The 11,798-nt window shown below is 36.3% G+C and overlaps 1 protein-coding gene across 1 annotated transcript; it reads left to right on the top strand.

Moving 5' to 3' along the window:
• Positions 1-5,160: 5,160 nt before the first annotated feature.
• On the top strand, positions 5,161-10,831 carry CLEC2A (C-type lectin domain family 2 member A). Its single transcript, XM_040233894.1, has 4 exons — positions 5,161-5,176; positions 5,894-6,081; positions 8,540-8,643; positions 10,690-10,831. The coding sequence occupies exons 1-4, from the start codon at positions 5,161-5,163 to the stop codon at positions 10,823-10,825; spliced, it is 444 nt and encodes a 147-aa protein (XP_040089828.1). The 3' UTR covers positions 10,826-10,831.
• Positions 10,832-11,798: the final 967 nt, after the last annotated feature.

The raw sequence follows: 11,798 nt of genomic DNA, 5'->3' as shown, positions 1-11,798 counted from the left end.
AACTATAGCATTCCTAACAGCCTGTGCTAGACGATCTTCAGTGATGAGAATATTTCTGTCTTTCAAGGCTGTCTATCTCAATTTCGACAAATTTTAACTAGAAATGTCTTTCTTTAGTGAATGGATATAATGTCACTCATGATTCATTTAAAAGTGGATAAAATGCTTACATATATGCATAGAGTAGCCTTAGATCTCCAAAAGAGTTTCCAGCAGTCCCTCATGGAATGTTCTCTAAGCTATGAACTAGCAGAAAATAAATTCAAATGAGAATACAAGTGGGACAGGAAAACAGCTTGATAGCAAAAGGACAAAAAATATTGAGTGTACATAAGTGCTTTTTATAATTTTAAAGTGACCTTAGATGACCTTAAATATTATCTCTCTGAGCATTTGTTTCTGCATTTATAAAATAAGATAATTAATCCTGTGTTATAGCTATTGTTATAAGGAATAAATAGGACAAAATCTATGAAGACCATTTATTTCATTGCCGGATAAACACTGAATTCTTGGTAAAGGGTAACTACACACATATACACACACCTGTGTTTTGGGGTGTGCATGTGAATGGATGGATGGATAGATGGGTGTGTACATGACAGATAGAAAGGTACAAATAGATTACAGTAATGAATGCAAAAAATTGAGAATCAGAAGCTTTATTAATATGTCTACATTCACATAATTAGAGGTTCCTTTTTACCACTGGTAACCAAGAGTGTGTTCCCTATCTGTGAATCTGCTGCTTCTTTTTTCAAATTAATTAACTTGTCTTAATTTGCATCAGGTCTTAGTTGCAGCATGCAGATTCTTGTTGTCTTTTGTGGGATCTTTGTAGTACATGAATTGTCTAGTTGTGGAGTGTGAGCTTAGTTGCTCCATGGCATGTGAGGTCTTAGCTCCCTGACCAGGGATCAAATACACGTCCCCTGCATTGCAAGGCGTTTCTTAACCACTGGGCCGCCAGGGAAGTCCTTGTGTCTTTTTTTGTGTCAAGATCCAGAAGACCCTAACGTTGTTGCCTGCCCACTAGTGGATGAAGCCAGGTTCTGGGGTTAGTGCAGAACTACCTGCAGGCGGAGCAGCCTTGGAGTCTGGTTGCAGGGCCCAGGAATCCCAGATCTGGTGTCAGGCTGCTGGCAAGGGTGTGCTGGTTCCTCTCACAGTTGGGTACATGGTCTGGCTTGGGGTGTCCTAAAGTTTGTGTTGGCCTGCTAGTGGTCAGGATTGAAGTTCAGCTGATCCCAGGGCATAGTCTGGCCTGCTGTGAACAGGCTGGTTTTACAGGCTGTCTGACTGTCATTTTCTTACCTCTGGTGTTTGCTCCCTAGTGGGTAAGGCTGACTCAGAGTCCAGAGTAGGCTCCTTGGAGAGCAAGATCACTGGTAGGTGAAACTGGGTCCTGGGGCCCTCTTGCGGGCAAGGGCAACCATGGCCATAGGCTACTGTGGGCTCAGAATAACTTTATGCAGCCTATCTCCTGTCTTCTTGTGGGTGGGGCTAGGTGGCCCCACTCAGCAAGGGGCGTGACCTGAAGCCTGCCATTACAGGCATCTTCTTTCTGTTGAGCAGGGCCAGGTCTTGGTGCCAAAGAGCTAGAGGGAAGATTCCAGGATGACTTCGTCCTGCACCAGCGTTCACTTGCTAGAAGAACCTCCCAGTGTGGAAGCCATTCGCTTCCACCAGTGTCTGTGTCTCCAAGGTGAGCAGCAGGCTCTCCCAGCCTCTACAGGAGGTGCTCCAAGACAAGCAGGTGGGTCTGGCCCAGGCTTATATCAAATTTCTGCTTTTACCCTGAGTCCTGAAGTGTGTGAGATTCTGTGTGTGCCCTTTAAGAGTGACGGCTCTATTTCCCCAGTTCTGTGAGACTCTTAAAATTAAACCCCACTGAACTTCAGAGCCAAAAGCTCTGTGTGCCCATCTTTCAGGGGCATGATCCTTGGGCTGAGGGCTCTGAGGAGCCTAAGGAACTCTCACATCTGTGGGAGAACCTCTACAATATAATTACTCTCCAGTTTGTGAATCACCTGCACGGGGCATACGGGACTTGACTAAACTGTGAGTTCACCCCTCTTACCCATCTCTTTATGGTTCTTTATTTATATCCTTAGTTACAGAAGATATTTTCTGGTAAGTTTCAGTCTTTTTCATTGATGATTGTTCAGCAGGTAGCTGTGATTTTGATGTGCCTGTGAGTGGAGGTGACCTCAGGGTGTTCCTACTCCGCCATCTTCACCCATCTCTCTATCATATGTTAAATTTATGCAGCATTTTTATGATGTTTAGCAATGAAATGTTATAGATTTACGATTAAGAACAAGAAAAGGTGCTCACTCCTCGGTACCCTTCAACCTAGTAGAGCTCTAGCTTTTGTCAGTGATACAAGAAAATTAAAGGAAATAAAAGTTGATTCTGTTGGTGTTTCTTTTTATGTAATCATGCTGTCTGAAATCATTGCAGATACATCTCTTCCATTAGAATCCTTTACCCTTTTTATTGTGATCATGAAACTGAAGGAAACCAGAATATGTCACCTCAAAATTTGCCTTTTGATATAAAAATGACTTTGAGTTGAAGTCATGTAGAAACCAGTAAACAGCAGGGAAAATTCACTGTGCCTGCCCTTGTTTCTGCCCAAAGACAGGATACAAATTCTCTCAATTACTCTATTAATTTCTCCCTACATATTTGCTTTCTCTCAGTTGGCCACTCTTGAAAGTCAAAAACTGCTTTTTCTGTCCTCTAATTTTTCTAGAAATGTATTGTCCTTGGTGGAAGATGCTCTGTTAGCTGGGGTTCTAAGCTATTGCTTTTAATTACTCTTCATGTAGGGTTTTTCCCAAGTGGTGTGCACCACAGTTATTAATAAACTGTTTTTCTCTTATTAATCTGTCTTTTTGTTTAAAAAAAAAAAAAGGCAGCTGAAAACCCAGGATGGGTATAGTTAAAGTTTTGCCTCCCCTACGAAACCTAAAAACTTCCTTTTCAACCACTAAGTCTGTGGTACAACTCTGAAAAGAGACAGAGTGTATGACGTCTTTTTTATTTTTTTCTTCAAATTTTTCTTTTTCTGGTATTAAATGTGTGTGCACATGTGTGTACACGATCTTCCCAGATTGTTTTTATATCTGCTAATGGTATGACAGAGGATGAAATGGTTGGATGGAGTCACTGACTCAATGGACATGAGTTTGAGCAAGTTCTGGGGGTTGGTGATGGACAAGGAAGCCTGGTGTGTTGCAGTCCATGGGGTCACAAAGAGTAAGACACGACTGAATGACTGAACTGAATAATGTGTCAGACATGGGGATCTTAGTCATTAATAGAATTATTACTGTTTTTAGCTTAACATGCTTTTGCTCAAAGACATTAAACTTCTGCCCTCTGTTGCTTATCAAATTAAAAAAAGTTTATTTTACATTTTAATTCTTCTGTCATACATACTTATGACTTTCTTTTCTTCCCTATCTTTGTTTTGGTTGATTCATATTTCTTTTGTAGCCATTTGTCTGATTATAGCCCTTTTGTTGATTCTGATGCTTTCTGGATTCTAATCTTTCATTCACACTATTTCCAGCTTAGGGATAACCTTGTTTTTCTTTCTTCCTTCCATCAAATCTAAGTACTCTCCTCACTCCCCACTGCCAATCTGAGCAGTTATAGCAATCACTGGGGCTTATCTTTCTTGTGTTAGTACTTTGTAAGGCCAGTATATCCTTTACTTTAGGATGTAGATGTTTTTAGTGTGAGTTTCTTGATTGATTATTATGGCAGAGGAATAAGTGAATAATCAGTTCCCAGTCAGAATTTCTCTGGAAATTTTATTTTATTTTATTTTATTTCATTTTACAGTTTGCAAGTTAAAAGAAGACTGGTGGAAGAAATTTCTTATATGTGTCCTTGTAGTAGTAACAGGTGGGTGACTTGTGAATTTTCTTTGGTTCTGTATGCAGCAGGCTATGCATTTATACCTCACGCTTAGTCCCAAATCTCTCAACTCTGCAGTAATAAAAAGACTGTAGAGACTTGACCTCAGGTTCCTACTAGCTTGGCAGCATTTGCCACCTTCCTTGGGGCTTTCCAGTAGTTCCACTGTAAAGAATCTGCCTACAGTGCAGGAGACGCAGGTTTATCCCTACGTCGGGAAGATCCCCTGGAGGAGGACATGGCAGCCCAGTCCAGTATTCTTGCTGGGAAAATCCCAGGAACCGAGAAAGCTGACTATGTATGGTTCTTTGGGGTCACAGGGAGTCAGACATGACTGAGGTGAGTGAGCACACATGTACCATCTTCCTTGCCTCTCTTAAAATTACTCTCAGAACTTAGTCATCTTCTTGACTTCGTAAGAGTTCTTGATCTTTGAATAAAATAATCATAAGTTCTCAGATAACCCTCAGACAGCAACAGCAATAACTTTAATTGAGAGTATTTTGTGTCAACTGAAGAGCTAATGTTAAATATACTATATTTATTATTAGTTATGAAATCCATTCACACCCAAAGAAATAGCAACCAGGGTGAATTAGTCGCTTTTTACAAATAACAAATTCCAAGGCCAACCAGAGTTGAGATTCTTTTCTCTTGGCTAAATTCCAGTTCTCTAATTTCTGATATTTTAACTACCATACAACATTGTCTCCATAATTGCAGTATTTCTTTAATTTCTTTTGGATCAAGAATGAGTTATATTACTAATAGTTGCTCTATGAAATATTTGCTTATTTCTATTATGTTAAAAGAAAAAAGGAAAATATGGAACTAGGGATTTACTTCAAGATTTTCTCTGTTGGAGTAAATTTGCAAAGATGAAGATGTGTATATTATGGGTCTATTTTCTGAAAAATACCCAAAGGTAGATTTTAATTTATGACTTGTAGCCTAATAGTCTCCAGAACTTGATTTTCCATCTGCAAGTTTTGCTGAATTTAGCTCTGGAATTAAATAAACACTTAACATTCTAGAGTCTCATTTTCCTTCTTTTTGTCATTCACAAAAGTTCTGATATGATTCCTATTTATAGCCTCTTCTGTCATTATAAAGTTCTGAGAGTGCAATACTAATTATATTTAAACATCTGGAAATTAAATATTTGGAGGGAAGAGTTTATCTAAGACACATTTATATTCATTTATTTACTAAAAAGGTAAAATTGAAACGATGTATTTTATTACCCGTTTGTGGTAGTCTGGATCCAATTCTGAGTATTACAGAAGAGAAAAAGTCAGGAGTTTGGAGTTGGCTCTACATTTAAACATTTACTTGACACTGTACCCATTAATTAGCTTTAAACATTTGGAGGGCCAGGACTTTATCTAACCTAATTACTCAGCACCTCACTAAAATCTGGAAACAGTAAATTCTCAAAACAACGTACAGAGAAATAAAGTCATCATTATTCCAGCTTCTTTGGCACTGAATATTGGTGACATAGAACCAATAGTTGATTAATTCTGATTTCAATGATTCATTGTCCTTTATAGTGAATTTCACTTCCTTAGCTCATATGTCCTCTCCTGTCCTTAACCTTTCCGTTTCTTTGAGGTAAAAGTAAGCCTTTATTTCTTACATTGGTCCTTGACACTATTTATATTTTTGTCTCTTCCTTGGTTGCTAAATCTGCTGCATAATTTTTGGTAGGATGTCAATATAGACCATGAGAGGTTTGCAGTTCCTCTTCTCAAAATAGAAGCCAGGAAAATAGAATAAAATCTAGACTTCTCAACCACTAAATGGTCTTCCTTATGGACAACAGAGGAATTGAATTCATCCATCATTCTATGAGTGAAGCTAGTTTTCATGTTTCAAACCATGGCAGTAAAAAATAAAATTGATTCACCAGAATGAGTACAAACACTTTGTAACTGTTTTTATTCATTTCTCCTTTTTTCAGGATATTTTTCAGTATTACGTTTGATATCTTCAGAAAGTATCAAAGCTATGGAATGTTCAGAGGAGTGGATTGGTGTAAGAAGGAAGTGCTTCTATTTTTCTGATGATACCAGAAATTGGACAGCCAGTAAAAGATTTTGCAGTTCACAGGGATCAGAACTTGCTCAGATTGATACACCAGAGGATATGGTAAGAAAAGGGAAAAGTTTTCAATTATTTTGAAGCTTAATTTTGTACAAAAAGAAAAAAAATGATAAAAGCTAATACTCCATGATTATGTCAGAGAGGGGAAAAGTTTCCTCTACCCTTCTATGTTCTTCTGGCTGATTTAAGAATTCAACTGGCATGAGACAGATTAACAGGAGAAAACCAAATTAATTATGTACATATGAGGGCTTTATAAGAAATGACTCCCAAGGACAAGTTAGGCAACTGAGGCTTATATGTCATCTGAGAGAAGAAGAAAGGAGTAAGGGCTTGGAACATCAAAGTGAAAGAAAGCAATTCACATGAGATGGAAATACAACTAATTTATTTTTAATTAGCTTATTGGAGTATAATTGCTTTATAATGTTGTATTAGTTTCTACAGTACAGCAAATTTAATCGGCTATATGTATACATATATCCCCTTTTTAAAAGATTTTCTTCCCATTTAGGTCACCACAGAGCACTGATTCTGAGGTTCACATAAGCTATCTATTATATATATTATCAAAAGTGTGTCAATCACGATTTTCCAATTCATCCCTCCTCTCCTCTTCCCACCTTGGTATCCATGTGTTTGATCTCTATGTTGAAAGGCAAATATTTGGTGGAACGGTTTGTTTATTTATGAAGAAAAACTATAGGTTTGTGGTTCAGTAGCAAAGAATCAGTAGGAGAGACTGTGAAATGATGGCACTCAATATACTTTATTAGAAGAAATCATATTCTCCCATAAATTAGATTTCTGATTATAGAAGATAATGAGCAATGGAAATTGCATTGTCTCTTCTAGTTTTATTGAGATGTAATTGTATAAGTTTAAGGTGTAGAGCATAATGATTTGATTTGCATACATCCATCATGAAATGATTATCACAATAAATTTAGTGAACATCCATCATCTCCTGTGATACAAAATTAAAGAAATAGAAAATAATTTTTTTCCTTGTGATGAGAACTCTGAGCATCTCTCTCTTAACAAATTCTATACATAACATACAATATGTTAATTACATATATCATGTTGTACATGACATTCCTAGCATTTATTTGTATCTGGAAGTTTTTACCTTTTGACCACCTTCATCCATTCCCTCCTCTTCCTACTCTACCTCTAGTAACCACAAATCCCATCTCTTTTTCTATGAGTTTTTTTATTTGTTTGTTTTTGAAGTTTAATTGACCTGTAACATATGTTAGTTCCTGTTACACAAAATAATGATTTGATATTTCAATACTTTTCAAAATGACCACTAGAATAATTCTAGTTATGATATGTCATCATATGATATGTATCACCAAATGATATCAAGTAGTTGTAGATTATATTCCTCACTTTGTACATGTCATACCCATGACTCATTATTTTGCAACTGGAAGTTCAAAGCTCTTTCAACTATTTCTTTGCTCTCCCCACCCATCTCTCCACTGACAACCACCTATTTGTTCTCTGTATCTGAGACTCTGTTTCTGTCTTCTTGTGTTTGATCGTTTGTTTTGTTTTTTAGATTCCACATATAAGTTAAGTCATACAGCAATGACATTATTATTCTGGTATCTGTTGTTGTTTAGTCACTAAGTTGTGTCTGACTTTTTGCAGCTCCATGGACTATAGCACTCCAGGCTCCTCTGTCTTCCACTATCTCCCAGAGTTTGCTCAAATTCATATCCACTGAGTGGATGATGCTATCTCACCACCTCATCCTCTGGCGCCCCCCTTTTCTTTTGCCTTCAGACTTTCCCAGCATCAGAGTCTTTTCCAGTGAGTTATCTCTTTTCATCAAGAGTCCAAAGTATTGGAGCTTCAGCTTCAGCAACAGTATCCACTGGTATCTATTCAAAGTAGTTTCTGAGTTTTCCTATTTTAACAGTACTTATACTTTCCTTTAAACACCCTCACCTCTCTATAATTTGGGATAGAAGATCTGTGCACAGAATAAGATATGTGTTAGTCCTCTGTCACCCTTAAGAAACATGATATGCCTGTTCCTATAAAAATGCTCAGCTCCTGAATTTGTCATCCAGACATAACATCCTGTCAGTTTAGAGTCTTTGTCCTTTACTCTGTGAGAAACATACTGGTGTTTTATGCAGTAGAACTTGTAGGAAAGGAAGTCAAATATGATTTTTTCATCAGTTTCTCATTTGAGAGATAGAAATTACCCTTAATGGTAATTCAAGACATAGTAACTCAAAGAGCTTTGATGACTTGTTAGAAGTCACTCTACTACTTAAATATATTTAAGAAGTAAAAGAGCAAATTGAAAATTATTCTATAAAGCTAACCTGAACATCACCATCTGTGTTGCTTGTTGCTATAGAAGCATTAGGGCACACAAATTAGGATGTAAATCATAAAGAAGGGATGTTCCAGTGAGAAGTATGTTAGCTACATGCTATAAAATGTTGAGTAACAGAGAATTCTCTGATTTGTGTGAAAGAAATTTTTGAAGAAGCATGCAGGAACTTCTATGTACTGGATTGGATTAAGCAGAAAACTAGGAGAGTCTTGGAAATGGACAAATGGCACTACATTCAATGCTGGGTGAGTTTCAAATTTACTAGGAAAGGTTCTATTCTGATGTTGTATAAAAACTTTAAATCAGTTTGAGTTGCATTATTATAGATAAGTCTCCCTGTTTTCTATGTGTAATTGTCTTTCTCAGTTTCTACCCTGTGACATGTGTCTTCTCAGATTGAAACATACCCTAGAACAACCCACCTTCCTTCTATTTTGTTATATGGCATGCAGTGAAATTTTCCACTTTTATTTTTGTTCCTTATTTAATTTTTATTGTCAAGTTCTTGTTAATAAACCCTCCTATTGCTAACTCAAATCCAACTATTCTGCAAATTCAAAGTCAAAGCACATGTATTGTACTTTTAAACTTTTTGTAAGATCTCTTTTTTTTCTTTAAAGTGTTAGAGACCATATGGAAATAACCATATTTCCAAGTTAAAAGTCTTTAATTCTCCAAGATTTCTGGGAGGAATATCAACAACCTCAGATATGTGGATGATACCACTTTAATGGAAGAAAGCAAAAAAGAACTAAAGAACTTCTTGTTGAGGGTGAAGGAGGAGAGTGAAAAAGCTGGCTTAAAACTCAGTATTAAAAAAAAAAAGAACAAAACTAAGAACATGGCATCTGGCCCCATCACTTCATGGCAAATAGAAGGGGAAAATGTGGGAGTAGTGACAGATTTCCTCTTCTTGGGCTCTAAAATCACAGTGGATGGTGACTGCAGCCATGAAATTAGAAGATGATTGCCTCTTGGCAGGAAAACTACGACAAATCTAGACAGTATGTTAAAAAGAGAAGACATCACTTTGCTGACAAAGATCTGTATAGTAAAGGCTATGCTCTTTCCAGTAGACATGTATGAATGTGAGAACTGGACCATAAAGAAGGCAGAGCACAGAAGAATTGATGCGTTCGAATCAATTGGTGGTGCTGGAGAAAACTTTTGAGAGTCCCTTGGACAACAAGGAGATCAAACCAGTCAGTCTTAAAAGAAATCAACCATCAATACTCATTGGAAAGACTGATGCTGGAGCTGAAGCTCCAGTAGTTTGGCCACCTGATATGAACAGCCAATTCATTGTAAATAATTTTTATCAATTTTCTCAGTTGATGATCAATCTTTTTCTTTTTATGCAATGAGTATAATCTTTCTTGTCTTTCCACATTTCTAAATTGGTTTCCATTTTTGTATCTAGCAATTAATAATATTAAGGCAGGAAGACATGGATACAAAGTCAGGAAACAACATTCCCTCAAGAAATAGTTATATAAATAAATAATATTGCTTTTGTTGTTGTTGTTCAGTTGCCAAGTCATATCTGACTCTTTTTGACTCCATGGACTGCAGCATGACAGGCTTCCCTGTCCCTCACCATCTCCTGGAGTTTGCCCAAGTTCATGTCCATTGAATTGATGATGCAAATTGATAAAAATTATTATAATTAGTCTCCTTGGTTTCCATATCAGTATATTTCAAAAGTGCCAAATGCATATAAATCTTGTTTCTTACTTTCAAGACTGCACATTGGCTAAAAAATATACCAGGTAATATGCTAATGCTGCTGCTAAGTCACTTCAGTCATGTCCGACTCTGTGTGACCCCATAGATGGCAGCCCACCAGGCTCCCCTGTCCCTGGGACTCTCCAGGCAAGAACACTGGAGTGGGTTGCCATTTCCTTCTCCAAGGTAATATGCTAGGGAACTGATTTTAAAAAATTCCATATATCACTCGATTTAGAAACACTTTCTCTTTCTCGAAAGAAATAGATATAGTTAGATAAATGGAGATAAATATAAGCTCTTATTTATATCCATTATTTCTCTTTGTCTACTTGTATCTCTGTATTTCTACCTATTGCCCTAAATAAGTTGACAGATTATGCTAATAATAATAGTAATATTAAATACCTACATTGCTTTAAAAAAACAGATATTGGGGAGGTAGAGTATTGTGATAGGTGAGTAAAGCTCAGTGTTGTGTATAAAATGTATCAAATTGCTCTATTCTTAATTTTATTTTTGATTACAACTGAAAGTGGTCCCAAACTGATTTTGTTTCTTTTCAGGTTTGAAATCAGTGGGAACGGACCCTTTGCTTTTTTGAATTCTGATGGAGTCCACAGTTCCAGGGGATTTGTTGATATCAAGTGGATTTGCAGCAAACCAATATCTAAAACAGAGAATAAATTAGAAAATCAATAAAGAATTTTGCAATTTTTTTTTAATCAAAGTATAGTTGATTTACAAATGTTAGTTTCTGGCATACAGTAGAATTTTGCAAGAATTGAAGGAACTAAAAATTGTTGAATGAATGAATGATTATATATAGAATCTTATTAATTCAAGGCATATAATTGCCCATCATGAGCACAAGTCAGGAAACCTGTTAAATAGGACCAAACAAAGTTACAGTATAAAATTATTTGACATTTACTGCATTAGTAGTTATGATAATCAAATTTAAAGGGATTTATATTGATAGGTCAGCCAAGACCTACTGCTTAAAAGTTAGAGAAATATATGTATTTAATATGTGTAAATATTACAAACCACTAAGCACAGCAACTTCGGTTTAAAGAAATGTTACAAGAGAATCACCTATGAACAAACATGTACTTAAATAATATCTTACAAATAAGGGAAAGGAAGGACCCTAACTCTATAAGTAATAAACACAGATACATTATCAGAGTTCTATATTAAAATTACAAAGCTTAGATTATAGAATATAAACTAGAAAAATAACATTAAAAGTAAATAGAGAATAGATTATTGAAAAATATTTCCCTTTTCCAAGTAAGAACAAGGAAATAGGATGGGCTTATGATGCAACCCTGGATGTGTCATAAAATTCAATCTCTGTAGGGTGTGGGAAAAATTATATCAAGCCCTTCTTTGTTACATTAGTTTGAGTTAACTTCCTGCCTAGGTAACTGTAATTGCTCAGTACAAGAAGGGATGAGAGTGTAGGAGAATACATAGACACTTAGGATGAAGAAGCTGGAGAAAAAGAAAGTATCTAGGTTACAGGATAAACATACAGGAACACACAGACTAATCTTTCTTCCATATCTTTAATGGAGGCTCATTCCTAACTTAGTTGCAGATGAAACTTTCTGATAAATGAAAAGGAGATTCTTGTGAGTCCCAACCATAAACGTTGTTCCTGGTACTA

Source organism: Oryx dammah, unplaced genomic scaffold (genome assembly GCF_014754425.2).
Source record: "Oryx dammah isolate SB20612 unplaced genomic scaffold, SCBI_Odam_1.1 HiC_scaffold_29, whole genome shotgun sequence".
In the NCBI taxonomy this organism is placed as follows: domain Eukaryota; kingdom Metazoa; phylum Chordata; class Mammalia; order Artiodactyla; family Bovidae; genus Oryx; species Oryx dammah.
This window is presented reverse-complemented; position numbering and strand designations above follow the sequence as displayed.